A 21,872-nucleotide genomic window follows, 5' to 3' on the forward strand; every position below is an offset into this window, starting at 1 on the left:
TTGTAACTATTCACCCACTGAAGGACATTTGGGTTGTTTCCAGTTTTGGGCAATTATAAATATGTTGTGTACATGTTTTTGTATGGTCATAGCTTTAATTTTTGTAGGATAAGTCCCCAAGAGTGAAATTGCTGGGTTATGTGAAAAAGGTATGCTTCGTTTATTAAGAAACTGCCACACATTTTTCCTGAGTGTCAATGGGTGAGAGAATGGCATTGTATTTTAATTTTATTTTCCAGTTGTTTGTTGCTAGAATATAGAAATACAATTGATTTTTTTCCTCTTTGGCCATATAGCATGTTATCTTACTAAATTCAATTATTAATTCTTGTGGCCTGTTGGAGTTTTCTTAGGACTTTCTACCTCAATAGCACATTGTCTGTAATAAAGAGAACTTTACTTTTTCCTTTCCATTTGTATACTATTCATTTATTTTTTCCCCTTATTTCACTGGCTAGCATCTCTAGAACATTGTTAATAAAAGTCATGAGAGTGGATATTCTTGTCTTATCTCTGAAATTAGAAGTGAATATTCATTGAGTATATCACCACAAAGTATAATGTTAGCTGTAGATTTTACATAAATGTCCTTTGTCAGATTTAGATGTTATATTCCATTACTGTTTTTATGTTAAAAAATATATAATTATTATTATTATGAATGGGCATTGAATTTTGCCAAATGCTCTTTCTGCATTAAGATGATTATATGATTTTCTCCTCTAATCTGTTAATGTGATAATTATATTGATTAATTTAAAGAGTGATTAAAAATTATAAAAACATGTATTTTACATTTACTTTCATTTTTACCATTTCTAGATCTCTTTAGATCAAAATTTCCATTTAGGGTCATAGAACTGTTATATGAACTCTGGCTAATATGTCTTGTAGTGCAAATCTGCTGGCAATGAATTATTTCGGCTTTCAATTGTTTGAAAAAGTCTTTTATTTTCACTTTCTTCCTTGAAAGATATTTTTATAGGGTGCAGAATTCAGTCCTTTAGAGTGTCACTCCATTGTCTGCTGGTCCTCATAGTTTCTGAGGAGAAGACTTGTAAACTTTACCTTTGGCTTTGTTTCTCTATATATAATCTTTCTGTATTCCGTGGCTGCCTTCAAGATTTTCTCTTTATCTTTGATTTTCAGGATAGTAGGTGTTAAGGTCTGAATTGTGTCCCCCAAATTTATAAGTTGAAGTTCTAACCTCCAAGGGGATTGTATTTGGAGACAGGGCTTTTAGGAGGTAATTCAAGTTCAGTGAGGTCATAAGGGTTGGTGGGGGGGGGTCTTAATCTGATAGTATTGTTGGCCTTATAAGAAGAAGAGAGAGATCTCTGTCTCCATGTGCATGCACCAAGGAAAGGTCATGTGAGGACACAGTGAGAAGGCAGCTATCTGTGAGCCAGGAAGAGAGTTCTCACCAAGAACCAAATCAGGTGGCACCTTGATCTTGGACTTCCCAGCCTCCAGAACTGTGAGAAATAAAGTTCTGTGGTTTGTCACCCAGTTTATGGTATTATGTTATGGTAGCCCACGCTGACTAAGACAGTGTGGTATCTCTAGGTATTTTAAATTTTATTTATCCTCATTGGGGTTCTATGAGCTTCTTGGATCTTAGCTTTGACAACTTTAATCATTTTTGGAAAATTCTCAACCACCATCTCTTCAAATATTTCTTTTGGTTGTTGTCCCTCTCCTTCTAATGAGACTGCAGGTGCATGTATTTAGACTATTTGATATTATCCTCCAGTTCATAGATGTTCTGTTTTAATTTTCACTCTTATCTCTTGGTGTTTCAGTTTGGATAATTTCTATTGACCCATCTTCAAATTCACGGATTCTTTGCTCTGATGTGTCAAGTCTATTGATGAGCCTGTCAAAGGAATTCTTTACCTCTGACATTTATGTTCTATTTCTAGCATTTCCATTTGATCCTTTCATATGATAGTTTCCATCTCCTTGCTGAAATTCTCCATGTGTCCATGCAGGATGTCTTTCTGTCTATATCATTTAATATATTTAAAGTTACTGTCTGTTAGTTCCAACATGTGGGTCCTGTTTGAGTCTGCCTGTATAGATATTGGAGTATTTTTATTTGCTTCATTATGCCTTTTATAATTTTTGATTCAATGCTGGACTTCTAGTATAGAACAGTAGAGACCAAGGTAATAGTATTAAGTGTTCTCTTCTTCTGTCTTGTCATTAGCATCTGGGGGTTGAGTCAACGCGGACAGTAGTTAAGTTTCAGTGGTGATGTTTGTAATTGTTACCTTCACTGCATGGTAGGCTTCAAATTTCTGTAATGATGGGCTGCTGTTGCTTTGTGCTTGTATTTAAGGATAGGATCTGGGGGTGCCAGTGGATTTTTTCTCAATGTTCCTGCTACTCCTTTAGCTTTCATATATATATATATATATATATATATAAACTATATGTATATCCATGTTTGTGCTACAGGGAGTGTCACTATGCATGGCCTTGTTCAACCCCTTACTGTTGTTTGCTACTGAGCTCAAGGCTAGTAGTGAAGGCTGGGGTGGTTCTGGGTTGACCTTCTTAAGCTCCGGTCTTAGGCCAACCCTGTATATTGATTGTTTTCTGAATGACGAAACAACCTTGTATCCTTTAAATAAATCACACTCACTGTGATATATCATCCCTTTTATATATAGCTGGATTCTATTTGCTAATATTTTTATTAGGATTTTTTTTTTTTTTTTTTTTTTTTTTTTGCAGTACACGGGCCTCTCACTGTTGTGGCCTCTCCCGTTGCGGAGCACAGGCTCCGGACATGCAGGCTCAGCGGCCATGGCTCACAGGCCTAGCCGCTCCGCGGCATGTGGGATCTTCCCGGACTGGGGCACGAACCCGTGTCCCCTGCATCGGCAGGCAGACTCCCAACCACTGCGCCACCAGGGAAGCCCTTTATTAGGATTTTTGCATCACTTTTCACGAGGGACGTTGGACTGATATTTCATTCCTGATATTGGTTATTTGTACCTTTATTTTTTTCCGTGATCAGTCATACATTTATCAGTTTTATTGATTTTTTTTAAAAAGAAACAGTTTTTGGTTTAATCAATTATCTCTATTGCTTATCCGTTTTCAACTTCACTGATTTAAATTTCCCTCTGAGCTCTGCTTTTGCTGCAAACTGCAATTTTGATATGTGGTTTTCATTTTCATTTAGTTCAGAATATCTTCTACTTCCTTACTTTTTCTTCTTTGACCATAGGTTTTTTAGAACCATGTTAACTTCCAAATATTGGGTATTTCCACATATCTTTTTGTTACTGATTTTTAATTTCATTCTTTTTTGTTCAGAGAAAATACACTGTAAGCTTTCAGTCCTTTTAAACCGATTGGGACTTTTAGTATCGTGAGCCTGGATATGGTCTATTGCAGCGGTCCACAACCTTTTTGGCACCAGGGACTGGTTTCGTGGAAGACAATTTTTCTACAGACCTGGGGTGGGGGGACGGTTTCGGGATGATTCAAGCGCATCACATTTATTGTGCACTTTATTTCTATTATTATTACATTGTAATATATAATGAGATAATTCTACAACTCACCATAATGCAGAATCAATGGGAGCCCTGAGCTTGTTTTCCTGCAACTAGCTGGTCCCATCTGGGGGTGATGGGAGACAGTGACGCCGAAGTGTGTTGGTTTTGTCCAGTCTACTCCGTAATCTCGTTTTGGTTGCTCTCACTGCAGAATACCCTGCTTCACAAAGATAGGATGTTGGAAATGGAAGCAGGCTTTTCCGTGCTTCTGTGGCAATCTCAGGATATTCCATCCTGACTTTAATCCAGAACGTATGGAGATTTGAAGTTGTCTCAAACAGACTTTTAAGGCCACCATCACTTGCGATCTCAAGCAGTTGATCCTCTTCTAGCATGGACAAAGTCAATTCACCTGGCTTATTCACAAATGGGTTGTGGATCCATTCCTTCTCAGTTTGGGGGTCTTTTGTGGTTGGGAAGTAATGCTCAAACTCTTTTGAAATCTGAGATAGGTGATCGTGCACCAGTTGGGAGAAAGAAGGCCCTGGCTCAGTCCCTTTCAAAATCTCTGCTAATGTTTGAAACATGTCAAAAATCCCAATGTTCACTCGTCGCCCCCATAATTCCAGCTTGGCTTTGAATGCAGCCAACTTATCTGCCGACTTGAACACAGTTGGCATTCTCCCCTGAAGTGACAGATTGAGTTCGTTGAGCAGGTTGAATATGTCGCACAAGTAAGCAAGTTTTGTGACCCATTCTGTGTCACTGAAATGTGCTGCCAGTGGTGACTGTTTTTCTAAAAGAAATTTCTGGAGCGGCTCTAGTAACTCAGAAACTCTGGCCAGTGATCTACCTCTAGAAGCCATCTCATTTCTGTGTATAAGAGAAGACGTGTGTGCTCTGCGTCCATCTCCTCACAGAGCTGCGTGAACAGACGTGAGTTAAGGGCATGTACTTTAATGTGGTTGATAATTTTAACCACATCCTGCAAAAGGTTGTTAAGTTCAGGTGACATTTTTCGGCTAGCCAGCATTTCTCTGTGGATGACTCAGTGCATACACTCACCATTCAGAAGCAACCTCTTTGACCAGAGTAGTGAAACCAGAAAGCTGTCCAGTCATGGCAGCCGCTCCATCCATGCGTATACCCACACAAAATGACCAATTCAGTTTTCCTGATATGTAATCATTCAAAGACTTGAATAGTTCTGCAGCTGTGGTATTGGTTGGCAACAAAAGTGCACACAACATATCCTCATGCACATCCTCCTGAAAAATATATCGCACAAAAACAAGCATTGTTGCCTTGCTGTCAACATCGGTAGATTTGTCAACCTGGATTACGTACATGGTGACTCATTAATCCTCTCTAACAATCGTGCCTCAATATCCTCTGCTATTTCATCAATTCATCTAGTTATGGTGCTAGCGAAAGAGGAACACGTGCCACCATTTGAACTGCAGCCTCTCCTAAAAGTTCACGACAAATGTCCTTAGAAGCAGGCAGGATCAACTCTTCACTAATAATAAAGGGCTTCTTAGCTTTAGCAATGCGGTTAGCCACTAAGAACGATGCTGTCATTGCAGACACATTTGATGAAGTGGTGGCCTTCAGTAGTTGCTTCTGTTCTTCGTGTTCACATTTTTTTTCTTTTGAAAAACTCCAAAGGCTTGTCTTTTAATGCAAGGTGCTTGGCAAATCAGTTTTGAAGATTTCATGGCTTCATTGGATAGCCGGTCGCCACATATTATACAAAGCAGGCTTGGAGAATGTGAATCACCTGTTGCAAGGAACCTGTAATTTAAGTAGGACTCTTGGTATTTTCTTTTAAATGCAGCTTTCTTTTTGTTGGCAGTCTTAGAGTCTCCTGCTGTCTTATCATTGGGTCTTTCCCTCTTTTCAAAGAAGCTCTCATTTGCTTCTTTGCTTTTTACTCACTTTGGCTAGGGTTAGCTTGTGAGCTTACCAAAACTGTGACTGAGACAAATGTGCAGTGCAGGAAAGAGGCGCGGACAGAAGTGGTAAATAAAATAATGGGTGGGCCATGCATAGACTGAAATAAGTGTTGGATTCTGACTTAAAGCCTGCCACCAGATGCAGCTTAATTGTCACCTGCCACTCACTGATAGGGCTTTTTTTGGGGGTGGGGGCTGTGCTGCATTGGTTCTTCGTTACTGTGCACAGGCTTTCTCTAGTTGCAGCGAGCGGGGGCTACTCTTCATTGTGGTGCGTGGGCTTCCCATTGCGGTGGCTTCTCTTGTTGCGGAGCACAGGCTCTAGGCGCTCAGGCTTCAGTAGTTGTGGCATGTGGGTTCCAGAACGCAGGCTCAGTAGTTGTGGCGCACGGGCTTAGTTGCTCTGCAGCATGTGGGATCTTCCCGGACTAGGGATCGAACCCGTGTCCCCTGCATTGGCAGGTGGATTCTTAACCACTCTGCCACCAGGGAAGTCACACTGATAGGGTTTTGATATGAGTCTGCAAGCAACTGATTTGCTATGGTCTCCGTGCAATCAAACCTTTCCGCTAATGATAATCTGTATTTGCAGCCGCTCCCCAGCGCTAGCATCACTGCCTCAGCTCCACCTCACGTCATCAGGCATTAGATTCTCATAAGGAGCGCGCAACCTAGATCCCTCGCATGTGCACTTCACAGTAGGGTTCGCGCTCCTGTGAGAATCTAATGCCGCTGCTGATCTGACAGGAGGTGGAGCTCAGGCGGTAATGCGAGCGATGGGGAGCGCCTGTAAATACAGATGAAGCTTTGCTTGCTCGCCTGCCACTCACCTCCTGCTGCGAGGCCCAGTTCCCGGGGGTTGGGGACCCCTGGTCTATTGTGTCAAACTTGACTAAAGTTCTCAAAGTTTGATATATTTAATTATTAAATAAATTTCTAAAAATGACAAGTAGCTTAATTAGGGTGCAACTTGAAGTCCTTAAAGGGAAGACCTAGGACATAAGACTGAAAACGTTTCCTGGCCCTTGACAGACTGAAAATGTAGTGCTGATAAGGATCCTGAGTTGAAAGATGTATGTGCTGCATCCTTTATCTTTTGTAAGAAGAGTCAGTGGATTGCGCTTGATATTGAGAACTGGGAACTTAACTTGTATTATCATCTAAAGTTAGAAAGATAACTACTAAAAATTAAGAATGGAAACTATAAGCAGTGATTCCCCCTGGGGGTTGGAATGGGAGGGCTTTTATCTCTGATTATATGCAATTCTGTGTCATTTTAAGAAAATATTTCAAATCTGTGTGTATGTTACTTCTATGATAAAAAGAAAACAGTCCAAACAAAACAAAGCAAAAGACAGTGTGGGCCAGGCCATGGAGGGCCTTGAATGCCAAGCAAAGGTGACTGCACTTATCCTTTAGTTATAGAACCTCCTGCTACGGGCTCATATCCCTTGGCAGGGCCGCCTAGACTCACTGTTTACTGAAGATTCTAGAACAGTGATTCTCTACAAGAAGGGTACTGGGTGGGCGGGGATGGGCAGAGGTAGAAGTTGACTAACATCTTGTGAGGTTTTGTGTGTCCAGCAAATCTGGGCCTCTAGTGACTGGTGGGGCCCTAGGAAGGAAGTTACAGGGGCTACCCTGCATCTTGATAAGCCTTCCTCAGGCACCAGATTCCACTGCAGCTCCTGCATTTGAGACAGGCTAGGACCTGGGACCCTTTTCTGCAGTGCTCACACCTGGACAAATGCCTCCTTGAGCAACGGAATACAAAGAAACTACAAGGGACTGAAAATAACTGCATGCATGTGCAGCTGGGGCAACTTATGAACAACAATATACAAAAAGACCAAAAACCCAACTGCCACTTCTAAGGTGTTGGGATCAAAGGCAGGGTACTGCCCATGATCCCTGCACATAGCACCACCAGGGGGGTGGGCAGACCACCTAAGCCATCCCTCTAGCCTGATTCATGGGTCCACCCCTACCCTCACCCCATTTAAGGGACCAGCTCGCCCCCTTTCAGTGAGTGAGCAAGGGAACCTGTTACTTGTTTTCGATCCCTTGTGCCGTAGCATGAGTCCCAGGACAGCCTTGCCTGAATCTCTTGTCTGGCCTCTTATCAGTTTCTATTGATTAAGGAGTCCAAGAACCCTGGTTGGTAACACAGTTACCCTTTGAGAAGGCAAAGAGCTAACCTCTGAGATTAGCTCTGCCTATCTCAGAAAAGTTCTTCCCTTTCAGCAGGGTCTGCACACCGTCTCTGGTGAAAAGAATAGAGGAAAGGTAAGAATTTGCTTAAGAATGATCTTGCTTTCAAAGCCAGTGGTAGTTTTTGCAATTAGTCCACATCCTTATGGCTCCACCTGGGGGTGGGGTATGTGGGGGTCATGGCACACCCTCAGGAAGAGACAGGAGATAGGAAGCTTCCCCCTGACAGCTTTGGGTGCTGGCAACCTTGACTGTGCCAGATCTGATTAGGGTAACCAGAACATTTCTCTCTTCTGGTCCACCTTTCTATATGGCTTCGTTCCCTCCAAGCATTCAAATCTGTGAAATGGGGACAATAATGGACATTTCATACAGCAGATGACCAACAATTATTTGTGCTCACAGGGACATCAGAATGGTTCTAAGCATATGTACAACACTCTCAGACTGGCTGACCAAATTCACACCATGGACTGTAAGTGAGCAGGCCAGTCCTCTAAGGAATGACCTTGTCTCACCGAAAGGTCTCATTAAGTGCCCTTCATTGTTTCTGCCAACTGTTGGTCCTCAGACTCTGTGATGTTCTTTCCACCCAAGGCCTCCTTCCTGTGACAGTCCTTTGCTGATTGCCTCCATGGCTGCATTTCTAGGGATAAAAGAGTCCTGGACACTGTTTCCTTTTCCCAATGACTTGCATCCACCTATTTCTAGTTCAAGGCTATTGACCATTCTTCCATGGTGTGTCTGAAATTGACCTTTTGGTCAATTCAACATCCTCCCCCCCACCCCCACGTGCTCACGTACACTCACACACAGACACTCACATAAACACTCAAATACATACACACCACATAATTTTGGTTGTCTATTTTGTTTTATTGTGGACTAGAAATTATAACGTTTTTCCTTTTTGTGTAGCCCAGCTGAAGGACAGTTACGGAAGCAGGAGAGCGTAGTGCTGACTGTTGGGGATTCTGCACATAGGCTGTCTGGGAATAAATCTGGGCTCTAAACTTAAAGCTGTATGATCTCAGGTAATGCTTTGTGCCTAGTTCTTTGTCTAAAAAGAGAGGATGATATTAGCATCCACCTCTTCGGGTAATTGTGGACATGAAATGAGAACAATGTACCTAGTGCCTGGCACATATTGGCTGCACAATCACTGTTATCTATTATCAGCCCAAATGCCAGCTGTGCCCTTGCCCTCTGGCTCCTGGATCTCCCTGTATTCACGATTTTCACTCATACCAACCTGGCAATAGAGCTCAAGGCCTTTTCTAGTTCCCACCACTCATTTCTCAGTGTGATTATGAGGATGAAATGAGATGACACATACGATTCAACTAAATGGTAACTGTTATCATTATTTCCCCCCCAAACAAATGTGTGTTCCATGATCCCCAGAGAACCTGCTTCATTAAAGCAGGGGTTGGCAAATGACAGCCTGGGTGCCAGATCCAGCCCACAAACTGTATTTGTAAATAAAGTTTTATTGGAACACAGCCACACCCCTTTTCTTAGTTATTGTCTAGGGCTGCTTTCATGCTGTAGTGGCAGAGTTGAGTAATTTCAGCAGAGACCCTATGACCCACAAAGCCTAAGGTATTTTCTATCTGACCATTTACAGAAAATGTTTGTTGATGCCTGCACTAGAATAAAGGATGAAGACACATTAAATTTAGTTTGACACAGAGGCGAGAGAGGAAGATGAACTATTACAGGTCACAGCTGGCTGAGCTGAGGTACAGATAAAGTGACTGGAGGCTGTGATCACCTGGGAAATTAAGGTCAGGGAAGCTGGGGAAACCAGATGAACGAGGCTTTTATTAAAAAAATGTAATTAATTTATTTTTGGATGTGTTGGGTCTCCGTTGCTGTTCACGGGCTTTCTCTAGTTGTGGCGAGCGGGGGCTCCTCTTCGTTGTGGTGCGCGGGCTTCTCGTTGCAGTGGCTTCTCTTGTTGCGGAACACAGGCTCTAGGCGTGCTGGCTTCAGTAATTGTGGTGCACGGGCTCTAGGCGTGCGGGCTTCAATAGTTGTGGCATGCGGGTTCAGTAATTGTAGCTCTCGGGCTCCAGAGGGCAGGCTCAGTAGTTGTGGTGCACGGGCTTAGTTGCTCTGCGGCATGTGGGATCTTCCCAGACCAGGGCTTGAACCCGTGTCCCCTGCATTGGCAGGTGGATTCTTAACCACTGAGCTAGCAGGGAAGCCCCGAAGGAGGCTTTCAATGGCGTTCTGAGTGTGCTCCATTTACAATCCAGCTTGAACTCGCAGATAAAACCTAGAACCAGGAGTAGTCACTCAGAAAGATACTCTCAACAACTGGAGAAGTGAGTATATGTGTAAGGAGGGGGCTGCCTTGAAAGGGTGGAGAACAAGTAAGAGGAAATCTGACTCCTTGGATGTCAGGCAAAGGGACAGAAGGTCTAAGCTGCCAACATATTCTAAGATCTGGCTCTCTGCCAGCACTGAAAGTGTAGAACCATCTAATCCCTGAGTGGAAGGTATGTGGAGGCTCTGTCATCTGAGCTGTTTCTTTTATGGAAGGGGATGCTGAAGCCAGAGAGGGGAGGGGTGAACCCAAGTTTACACAAAGGGTTGTTGCATGAGGGGCCAATATTTGATCTTTTTTCCTTTAATTGAAGTATAGTTGATGTACACTATAGCAATTTAATTTGTAAAGGTTTGCTCCATTTATAGTTATTATAAAATATTGGCTATATTCTTTATGTTGTACAATATATCCTTGTAGCTTATTTTATACCTATTAGTTTGTACCTCTTAATCCCCTACCTTTATAGCCAATATTTGATCTTAGCACACTCTCCTCTGAGCTAACCTTGAATCCTGTTCCTACTTCACTTTCCAGATGCTGTCCTGGGGCTGGGCTGAGGCCCTGTCCCCATAATTTAGAGAGAGGGATTCAGTTGTTCCAGCATAAACAGCCAGCTATAGTTCTCCATTGAGAGTGATTTTTTTTTTCTGATTTGTGCTTTTAGTCTGGTGCCAACATTCTAGATTGAGAGCTGTTGTTAGAAGTAACCAATGAGAGACTGTGTAATAAAAATTTGGCTGGCCTTTGTCCCTGGCTCCTGGGAGGTAGCATCTAAATGCTTGGAATTTTCAGAGTGATAGCAGTGTATTTATTCATGGTGGGTCTTTTAGACCATACTTGATAGTTTATGGTAATGAGGTGACTCAGGATGGGGGCTGGCCAAGCCAGAAAGACCAGCCATGTGATTACAGGGTTGGGGCTTTGAGTCCTGGGATGGGGGAGTAGCCTGGGATTGAGTTCAACCACATGACCAATGAGTCAGTTAATCCTGCCTATATAATGTAGCTCCAATGACAACTCTGGATTCTGAAGCTCATGTGAGCGTCCCTAGTTGGCAATACTCTGCATGTTACCACCCATTGGTGTGCCAGGATGGTGACGCATTCTCGAGGGGGATGGAAGCTTCATGTATGGGACTGTCCCAGACCTCCCGTTACATGCTTCTCCTTTTGGCCGATTCTGATTTGTATCCTTTTGCTGTAAAAAAAAATGTAATCATAAGCATAGAACTTTCCTGAGTTTTCTGAGTTATTCTAGAGAATTATTGAAGCTGAGGGGATAGTACAAACCACTGAATTTCTAGCCAGCTGCCCCAAGAGTGATGTTGGCCAGGGGTCCTCTGAACTTGTGGCTGGTGTCCAAAATGAGAGCAGTCTTGTGAGGACGGTGCCCTTCACCTGTGAAGTCTGGCCTAACTCCGGATAGTTGGTGTCAGAAGTCATTGCAGAAGCTCATGCTTGTGTCTTTTCTTAGGATGTGGTTGAGAATGTTGAGTTAGGAGAGTGTCCTGAGGGCAAAGTACATCTGATCTTGGTGCAAAGTACAATTGCAGTTCCCCTGGGAAATGGCCTATTTATGTATCATGAATGTGTGACTGACAAGACTTTGGTCCTCATGTTGGACGGATGGTCCTAAGGGATTTGAATGATCAGCACTTCAGCTTCATTTCTGGTATCACTTTGTCCCCAACTCTGTGTGTCTTTTTTTTTTTTCCCCCATGTTTAATTTATACTGCCATGGATGACCCAGGCGTCATCTGGGGTCTTGCATTCTTACATTACCTCTGTCTCCAGGATCTAGTTTATAGTTGGTCTCTTTTTTCTCATAGAAAAGATACAGTTGGTCTCTGTATCTTCTACCAAGATACAGTTGGTCTCTGTATCTTCTCATAGGGAGGTTCATCTAACTGGATTTACACACACCCACACACACGTGCGCACACACAGCTCCCCTCTCTACTCACAACCGTACCCACATTTATATTTGTAAGTGTGGTGTAGATGTTATTGAAGATTTGAGGTCATGGAAAGAGGCCATATGTTATATCATATAAACAAATCATCTATATGTAAATATTATACATTTTTGTTCTAAAGTATCCTTTCAGCCCTCCCTCACTAGAGGTTTCTCACTGGTCCTTTATGCTTCCTGGTACCCAGCTAGCCATCTGCCATCTTTCTAGCTCTCCTCATCTTTTTTCTCTTTTTCTTTCCTTCTTTTTCATGAGCAAAAATAAATTCTTCACATTTTCTCAGTTGCCTGATGTGTAGGAGTCACTCAACTCACTTCTGGATTTCTCTCAGAGGGAATTGATCCTCTTTGGGAGGAGCCAAAGTCAGGAGCCTCCTATCCAGTCAGTTTGCTCTCAGTTGTATTCCTATATTCTAGCAATGAACAATCAGAAAAATGAAGTAAAAAATAATGTATATAATAGCATCAGAAAACATAAAATACTAATTTGATAAAAGCTATGCAAGACTTGTATGGTAGAAACTACAAAACGTTGCTGAGAAAAATTAAGGAAGATCTGAATAAATAGCAAGATATACCATTTTTATGAATTCAAAGACTTTTAAAAGAAATTTTATTTATTTTTGGCTGCATTGGGTCTTCCTTGCTGTGTGCAGGCTTTCTCTAGTTGCGGTGAACGGGGGCTACTCTTCGTTGCGGTGCGCGGGCTTCTCATTGCAGTGGCTTCTCTTGTTGCAGAGCACAGGCTCTAGGTGCATGGGCTTCAGTAGTTGCAGCACGCAGGCTCAGTAGTTGTGGCTCATGGGCTCTAGAGCACAAGCTCAGTAGTTGCGGCGTACAGGCTTAGTTACTCTGCGGCATGTGGGATCTTCCCAGACCAGGGATCGAACTCATGTCCCCTGCATTGGCAGGTGGATTCTTAACCAGTGCACCACCAGGGAAGTCCCCAAAGACTCTTCATTCTAAGATGTCAATTATACCCAAATTAATTGATTCAGCACAATGAAAATCCCATCAGGACTTTTATAGCAATCGAGAAGTTTCTCTAAAATTTATATGCAAGTGCAAAAGCTAAAATAACCCCCTCCCCCAAGTTAGAGGACATGCACTACCTGATATTAAGTCTTATTACAGGGCTTCCCTGGGACACGGGTTCGAGCCCTGGTCTGGGAAGATCCCACATGCCACAGAGCAACTAAGCCCATGCACCACAACTACTGAGCCTGAGTTCTACAGCCCGTGAGCCACAACTACTGAGCCTGTGTGCCAAAACTACTGAAGCCTGCATGCCTAGAGCCCGTGCTCCACAACAAGAGAAGCCACCGCGAAAAGAAGCCCGCACACTGCAACGAAGTGTAGCCCCTGCTTGCCACAAATAGAGAAAGCCTGCACACAGCAACAAAGACCCAATGCAGACAAAAAAATAAAAAAGACTTACTACAAAGCTACAGTCATCAGAACAGTGGGTGTTGGTTTAAAAATAGACCAGAGAAAAGCTATATGTAAATGAATGAAATTAGAACACTCCCTAACACCATACACAAAAATAAACTCAAAATGGATTAAAGACATAAATGTAAGACCAGACACTATAAAACTCTTAGAGGAAAACATAGGCAGAACACTCCATGACATAAATCACAGCAAGATCCTTTTTGACCCACCTCCTAGAGAAATGGAAGTAGAAACAAAAATAAACAAATGGGACCTAAGGAAACAAAAGCTTTTGCATAGCAAAGGAAACCATAAACAAGATGAAATAAACAAGATGAAAAAACAACCCTCAGAGTGGGAGAAAATATTTGCAAATGAAGCAACTGACAAAGGATTAATCTCCAAAATATATAAGCAGCTCATGCAGCTCAATATCAAAAAAACAAACAACCCCAATCCAAAAATAGGCAGAAGACCTAAACAGACATTTCTCCAAAGAAGATACACAGATTGCCAACAAACATGTGAAAGGATGCTCAACATCGCTAATCATTAGAGAAATGCAAATCAAAACTACAGTGAGGTATCACCTCACGCCAGTCAGAATGGCCATCATCAAAAAATCTACAAAGAATAAATGCCGGAGAGGGTGTGGAGAAAAGGGAACCCTCTTGCACTGTTGGTGGGAATGTAAATTGATAGAGCCACTGTGGAGAACAGTATAGAGGTTCCCTAAAAAACTAAAAATAGAACTACCCTATGACCCAGCAATCCCACTACTGGGCATATACCCTGAGAAAACCATAATTCAAAGAGTCAGGTACCATAATGTTCACTGAAGAGCTATTTACAATAGCCAGGACATGGAAGCAACCTAAGTGTCCATCGACAGATGAATGGATAAAGAAGATGTGGCACATATATACAATGGAATATTACTCAGCCATAAAAAGAAATGAAATTGAGTTATTTGTAGTGAGGTGGATGGACCTAGAGTCTGTCATACAGAGTGAAGTAGGTCAGAAAGAGAAAAACAAATACCGTATGCTAACATATATATATGGAATCTAAAAAAAAAAAAAAGTTTCTGAAGAACCTAGGGGCAGGACAGGAATAAAAATGCAGTCATAGCGAATGGACTTGAGGACATGGGGAGGGGGAAGGGTAAGCTGGGAGGAAGTGAGAGAGTGGCATGGACGTATATACACTACCAAATATAAGATAGATAGCTAGTGGGAAGCAGCCACATAGCACAGGGAGGTCAGCTCGGTGCTTTGTGACCACCTAGAAGGGTGGGATAGGGAGGGTGGGAGGGAGACGCAAGAGGGAGGGGATATGGGGGTATATGTATACATATAGCTGATTCACTTTGTTATACAGCAGAAACTAACACAACAATGTAAAGCAATTATACTCCAATAAAGATATTAAAAAAGAACCTGCTGTATAAAAAATTATAATAAAATAAAATAAAAATAGACCAGAGATCAGCAAACTTATTTTGGAAAGGGCTAGATAGTGAATACTTTAGTCTTTGAGGCCATATAGTCTCTGTCACAAGTACTCAGCGCTGCTGTTTTAGCACAAAAGCAGCCACAGGAAATATGTAAATGAATAGGCATAGTTATGTTCCAATGAAACTTTATTTACAAAACAAAAGGAACTGTCTATTTGGCATATAGACTGTAGTTTGCTGACTCGTGGAGTAGACTAATAGATCAGAACATCCAGAAATAGTCCCATACTTACAAGTATAGTTTTTGACAGAGGGGCTAAATAATTAAATGGGGGGGATGTATTTTCAACAAGTAGTATTGGAACAACTGGTTAACTGATGGGAGAAAATGAACCTTGACCCCTGCCTCAAACTCTGCACAGAAGTTAATAAATATAAGAGCAAACATTATAATGCTGTCAGAAGAAACGTATTGAAGAATACCTTTGTTTCCTTGGGAGTAGGCAAAGATTTCTTAGAAAGCATAAAGCACTAAACATAAAACGTGAAAACTGATAACTTAGATTTCATGAAAAACAAAATCCACTGCCCAAAAAAAGATATTTTAAAAATAAATAAGCAAATCCCAGACTGAGGAAAAATATTTCCAATACATAAATTTGACAAAAGATTTTATTTAGAATATATGAAGAACTTGAGCAAATCAATATAAAGAGATAAACAACCCAAAAAAAATAGATAGAAAATATACTTCAAAGAAAAAAGAGAAATAAATGGTCAGTAATCCACAAAAAGTTGTATCCTCTTTTGGGGAAAAGGTTAGTATGTTTCAGGTGTTGTGGGACAGGTATGTCATGTTAGGGAGAAGCTTCACTTTGCTTTATTATCTTCATTTAAAATTAACTATGGTTTAGGGAGGTGGTTATGGGTGCCAAGTTGACAGGGATGTACTGTGATGGGTTTGAAAGTGTCAACTTGTCTAGGCTGAACTACATTTGCCAGAACTTCCTTCCATGTATGTTTCCTCTTAGGGTGGGCGTCAAGAGACAGTTTGCATAAGATGTGGTGGCTGGAAAGGAGGCAGCAGCCCTATTGTTTTTATGTGTGGAAGGTCGGTGCTGGGACTCCAGGAAGTTCATGTGCATTGTTGCTTCTCTGTTGGCTCATCTCATTGGCCTAAGGCAGCAGCTGGCCTTGCAGCTGCTCTACCTTCCCCTGGATACTCCTGCAGGTTCTCTGACTCCTGGACCAGGTGTGTGTTTAGCTCCATGATGAAGGGAGCCAACTTCTGCAGACTTCAGTAAAATTGCCGGTGCTGAGAGAGGCTGACACAAGTTCCAGGTGGTTCTCATGGGTTTTAGCTCACGCTACTGGGTTCTAACTTGTCCTGCAGGCTTCAAGCTCTAGCATCAAACAGACAACAGCCTTACAGAGACGGTTTAACCAGAACCTACAACTGCGTAGGGTCAAATATATGTATATTTACACAATTATATAGAGAATCTTCTATAAGTACTACTTCTCTGACTGAACCCTGGTTGATACAGCATCACTACATGAAACCACTTCTGACATCTCCCCGATTTCCTGAGGAAGGCTTTCTCCCCTTTGCTTCACCTCAGTTGTGTCCTCCAGAGCCCTCTGGAGAACCAACTTGAGGGGCAGCCGCCACTGCCTCTGATATCTGAAGGAGCCAACGAAAAAGCCAATGGTGGGGTTGGCACTGCTAGGCAGGATCATCCCTATATTAAAATAATATAAGGACACATTGAAATCCTTCTGAAGCCAGTCTAGCAGAAACTTCTGGGTGCCTGAGAGGAGGCTGCAGAGGAGGAAGACCAGCGCTGTTAGCAGGATGACCACGTAGAGCCTGGTCAGCTGCATCCGCTGGGACTCACAGAGGATCCTGATCCACAGGGCTAGGCTGGAGCTAGCAAGAACCACCAATAAGAAAATCAGCCACCGAGCAATGATGAAATCAAATAGTGGATACCAGTCATCGTCAAAATCCCTAAACAGGTCACAGTAATTCCCTTCTAGGTTGCTCAGCAGGAGGGACACACACGACAGCTGATGTGTTTGGGGCGGCGGCAGCGGCACCAGTTGGGGTGCAGGGTAGCCAAGTGGCGCTTGGTGCTAATGACACTGAGAAAGCTCCAGCCTGAGAGGTAGGCAAAGATAGGCACAAGGTTGAGAACGATGGGGTAGGGTTGTGGCAGGAAGTGATGCGTGTCTCCGGGGAACCTGTAATCTGGCCGCTGAGGAAGAGGAAGTTGGCTTTCGCCAGGTTGAAGATCTAGATGGTGAAGATCTTGCACAGGCGGAAGCCCAGGAGCCACAGCACAACTGAGTTTCTTGCCAGTCCTCCCAGGGCAGAGATGATATTCAGCAAGAGCAGGGTCAGGGTCAGTACGTCACATTTAGAAAGGGCCTGGTCACTGTGATTCATTAGTATGAGTTCGGTCTCCCAGGCTGGGGTGGTTGGATCCAAACTCAGAAACCCTCTGCTGGGGGTTTCTGACACAAAATATCAGCGCCTGCTGTGCGATCACCGATTCTCACGGCCACCCTGCTAGGTGGGAATTACTGTCCCTGTGTTACAGAGGAGGGAACTGGAGCATTGCAGAGATTAAGATACTTACTGACGTCCACACAGCTCTAGAGACCTGGAACCTGGATTCAAACCCAGTTCTCTGTGACTCAAATGCCTGGGCTCTCTCTACTGCAACACGGACCCTCTACTGACATAGGAACGTGCTGTAGTCCCCCCACCAGAATGCATTGTCCAGAGGTTATGTCATGTCCCCAGAATTTCCTGAAGAATGAAGGTAAATGGGATAGAATCTGAGAGTCCAGGAGAGGGTGATGGGCCAGAACATTACTTCTGTCCTGGGCCAGAAATTTCCTCTCAGGTGCATGAAATCAGGAAGACACAGAGATGATAGGGGGCCACCCTCATGACTAAGAGTGACCCATTCACTAAGGAGAAAGAAGACCCAGCTTTAGGGACGTGAGAAGAATGTGATCTCTTGCTAGGACAGGTGTGAGGATGGCCAGGTCAGGTGGGTTAGAAACGGCTCAGTGTGTCAGCTCTGTGAAGACAGGAGCACTTTTTATATCCCCAGTGCCTAGCTCTGTGTGTGGCAGCGTGTTCTCAATAAATATTCATTCAGTGTATGAATGAGTAGATGAGGAGTCTAATGAAGTGGAAGGTTTGGAATAAAAGTTATATATATATATATATATATATATATATATATATATATATAATTAAGGGCATTAGGACACACATGTAACAAGATGAAGAAAATCTCATTCTTTTTGTGGAGAGCTGCGCTTGCATTTGGAAGAATGACGTATTTGTGCCCAAATAACTTACATTGGCCACTGAAGTGCCTTTGAAGTGAGGACTCCACATGGCTTTGGTGAGCACCTAGAATCATTTTGGTGCACAATTTGGGCGTAGGATTTGGGGCGGGGATGCCTACCGGGGAGGAAGAGTAAGTGAGGAGGAGGTCTGAGTGCCAGTGAAAAGAGGAATTTGAAGTTTGGGGATGCCTGTGGGGGACTGTGAAGTGGGGTGCTGGGTGTATGCAATGTACACCTACTCCATTCTCTCTCCTGGAGGATCGTTCGGAGAGTCTGCTTTGCTGAGTGAGTTTCTGTGTGGGACGAGCCTGTGAGTCTATGAGGGGAAACGGAAAAAGCACAGGGCTTGGAATGCAGAGACGCTCCTGCAGAATTCACCTGGGGATGGAGCACTAGCTCACCTCTGGGGTAGTGAGAGCCGATTGAGAGTTTATCAGTATCCAGTATCGTCTTCTTTAATCCTCTCAAGAGCCCTATGAGGTTAGTACTGTTCTCATTCTACAGAGGATGGAATTGGAGCACAAAAAAGATGAGTGTTTTGCTCCTGGTCTCACACAGTGTTTTGCCTGGTCTCTGAACCTGGCAGGGTCCACGCTTCTGACCAGCCCTCCAAACCCACCACCACTGTGGTGTTGATTACATGTGGATGCAGGGAAAGCAGAGAAGTGATTTGCAAGTTAAATCCAAGATGGCAGTCAGTATTGTGGCTAAAAAACCAAAAACAAAACTAAAAAAAACGAACATAAGCAAACTCCAGAAACACAGAGAGGTAGAGCAGCCAATCATATAAGGAACAAAGAAGGAGGGTAGAAGCCAACTAAAAGCACATAGCAGAATCCAGGAGTCCTTCCCTGGTTCACAAAGGCAGCCATTGCTCTGGAATCCAGAGGCAGGAGGCCTCCAATTGGAAAGAGGGTACGTCCTCTGCTGTGGCCCAGGGAGGAATCAAGGGCAGAATCATCCATCTTTTGCTCTCTCAGAGGAACAAGATCCCACAGCCCTGACTGACCATGAAGTGATATGGGAGGAAAACCAGGACCTCTGCTATCCCCACTGAAAGCACTTAAAAGTTTGTAAATCTGTTTTCTTTGGTGTGACATATATTTTTTCCTCATCAAACTGCAAGCTCCATAAGGACTAAGTCTTGCCTGTTGTTTTTAACTGTTGTATCCCCAGCATCTAGCATGTTCCCTAAAGACCATCTATGGTCATATCGTCATTTAATAGAGGAAGAAAGTGAGACCTAAGGAGTCAAAGGATTTTCGAGATGTCACTGTGAAGAGCAGGCCCAACACCCTGGTCTCCTGCAGTCCTGTCCCAGCCTTTCCTACTATTCTCTGCTCCATCGTTCATTATTTGTGAGGAGCTCCTGGGAAAAAAATCTTCATGTGAGCATAGAATGTGAGAGACAATCAGGGGGTGCACAGGCCGCCCCCAACATCTGTTCTCCTCTTCTGTCACACACTATCTGGGTAACTGCTCCTTCCCTGGTCCTTTTAAGCCTCGGGGTGGAAACAGTGTTTCACTACTGCTTGCCTTAGGGTGCTTCTCCATGCATTGTCACTTTCCCTTACCCCTGCCTGTCTTTGCCATTAGCCCCCCTTCATGAAACACTCCTCACTTATACCAGTTTGGGCTGTTTCCTCCTGGGACTCTGCCAGATCCACAAGAGAAGAGAACTTTGAAAAGCCAGTAAACAATGGAACCTGGGTTACCAGCAGCCCAGCTCTGGGAAGCAATGTCTGCATGCTCCCTTGCTCCCTAAATTAATGTAAGAGGCAACATTCTCTCCAAGACAGCAGATTTGAATGGTTGGAGAAGGGGAGAATGTGGAGAGATGGATCAGAAGGGAGGGAAGTTCTGGTTGACCCCATTTGTATCTCCCACCGTTGGAGCTACCAGCACCCAGAGATGCTAGTAGAGAGCTCCATGTCTCCTGCCTTTTCCTGAAGGAAGCACCATGAACCCCTGCATGTAGCATCCCAAACTGGAAACAGGACGTGGAAACTTAGAGCAAAACCCATAACTGGCTTTGGAAATAAGGTAGTTCTTAGTATATATCCTTACCTTTCTTCCATTCTTCTGGCCAGAGGTGGAGAACTTACCTGTGCTGGACAAGAAGAGCCTTTCAGAGATAGAGCGAGGCCAGAGGACACTTCTCTGTCCTCTAAACTGGGAGATGCCCACAGGAGTGGGAATGAAGTCTGGTGACCAAGCAAGGCTTATCGAGATGCTGGACAGACCCTATAATTTCCTGTGCAGGGCCTGTGGGAACTTCAGAGACCAGGGCTGTTTGAGACATGATCCCTCATCGAGGTGTTTCTCAGCATTTGCCCCACTTCCACTCACCTATCAGCCTCTCCCATCCTACCCAGTCTGGTCTACCTCCCAGTGAGCCACTGCAGTTCTGGAGCCTGTAATTGATAGCTGTGAGCCTGGGTAACAATGTCAAGCAACATGAACTTGCATGGTGAGGCTTTATAACTAAAGAATAAAGTCTATCTTAGGGTGGTTGAAAGTTCACCATGGCCTGACCCCACTTTTTTGTTTGTTTTCTTTATCACAGCAGTAATGCATTCATATGTGTAATTTCTTAACAAAAGGTAGAGAAATATATACAAAGTGGCAGTTTCCCTGAGTCCCATTCTCCAGAGGCTACCATGTATTCCACTTTCCATTCTTATTTCTTTTATTATTATTGGCCCAGAATAGTAAACTTGTATATCTGTTTTTAATCTATTAGCATTAACAAGTGGATCATTTGACAGGCCTTATAAAATGGAAGGAGTTCAGCACACATAGCATTCTTTATCTTCCTCTCTCCAGTTCATGAAATTCTTATTTATTTATTTTCATTTGGTGTAGATATTAAAAATTTAAGTCTTTATCTTTATGACTTCCTTTCATACTCCAAGTTAAGCTGCTTGTAATTTTTTTAAATGTTTGAATTAGGAACTGTTCCCAATACTCAGAAAAGTTCTTCAGTGGATTCATTTAGCAAATATTTAATAAGGATATTGTTATGGGCTGAATTGTGTCCTTCCAAATTCATATGCTGAAGTCCTAACTCCTAGTATCTCCCAGGATATAACTGCATTTGGAGATAGGGTTTATAAAGAAGTAGTTTAGTTAACATGAAGTCATTAAGGTGAGCAATCCAATATGACTGGCATCCTTATAAGAAGAGGAGATTAGGACACAGACATACAGGGGGAAGACCATGTGAAGATGCAAGGAGAAGATACCATCTACAAGCCAAGAAGAGAGGCCTCAGAAGATACCAACCCTCCCAACACCTTGATCTCAGACTTCTAGTCTCTAGAATTGTGAGAAAATATGTTTTGGTTGTTTAAACCACCCAGTCAGTGGTACTGTGTTACGGCAGCCCTAGCAGACTAATATAGACCTACTGTGTCCCAGGCATGATTTCAGGCAATGGAGTTTCAGTGTGAACAACAACTATAAACTAGATCATGGGGCTTCCCTGGTGGCACAGTGGTTAAGAATCCGCCTGCCAACACGGGGGACATGGGTTCGAGCCCTGGTCCGGGAAGATCCCACATGCTGCGGAGCAACTAAGCCCGTGCGCCACAACTACTGAGCCTGTGCTCTAGAGCCCACAAGCCACA

General features: G+C 43.2%; 1 protein-coding gene across 1 annotated transcript in view; it reads right to left on the reverse strand.

Moving 5' to 3' along the window:
- LOC136126973 (mas-related G-protein coupled receptor member X2-like) overlaps positions 1–17,323 on the reverse strand; it is a 43,834-nt gene extending 26,511 nt beyond the window's left edge. The window contains 3 exon segments of the mRNA XM_065882415.1: positions 16,492–16,885; positions 16,975–17,035; positions 17,119–17,323. Coding sequence (XP_065738487.1) covers positions 16,492–16,885; positions 16,975–17,035; positions 17,119–17,323 — 660 coding nt within the window.
- Positions 17,324–21,872: the final 4,549 nt, after the last annotated feature.

The sequence above is a fragment of the Phocoena phocoena genome, chromosome 8, assembly GCF_963924675.1.
Source record: "Phocoena phocoena chromosome 8, mPhoPho1.1, whole genome shotgun sequence".
Classification (NCBI taxonomy): domain Eukaryota; kingdom Metazoa; phylum Chordata; class Mammalia; order Artiodactyla; family Phocoenidae; genus Phocoena; species Phocoena phocoena.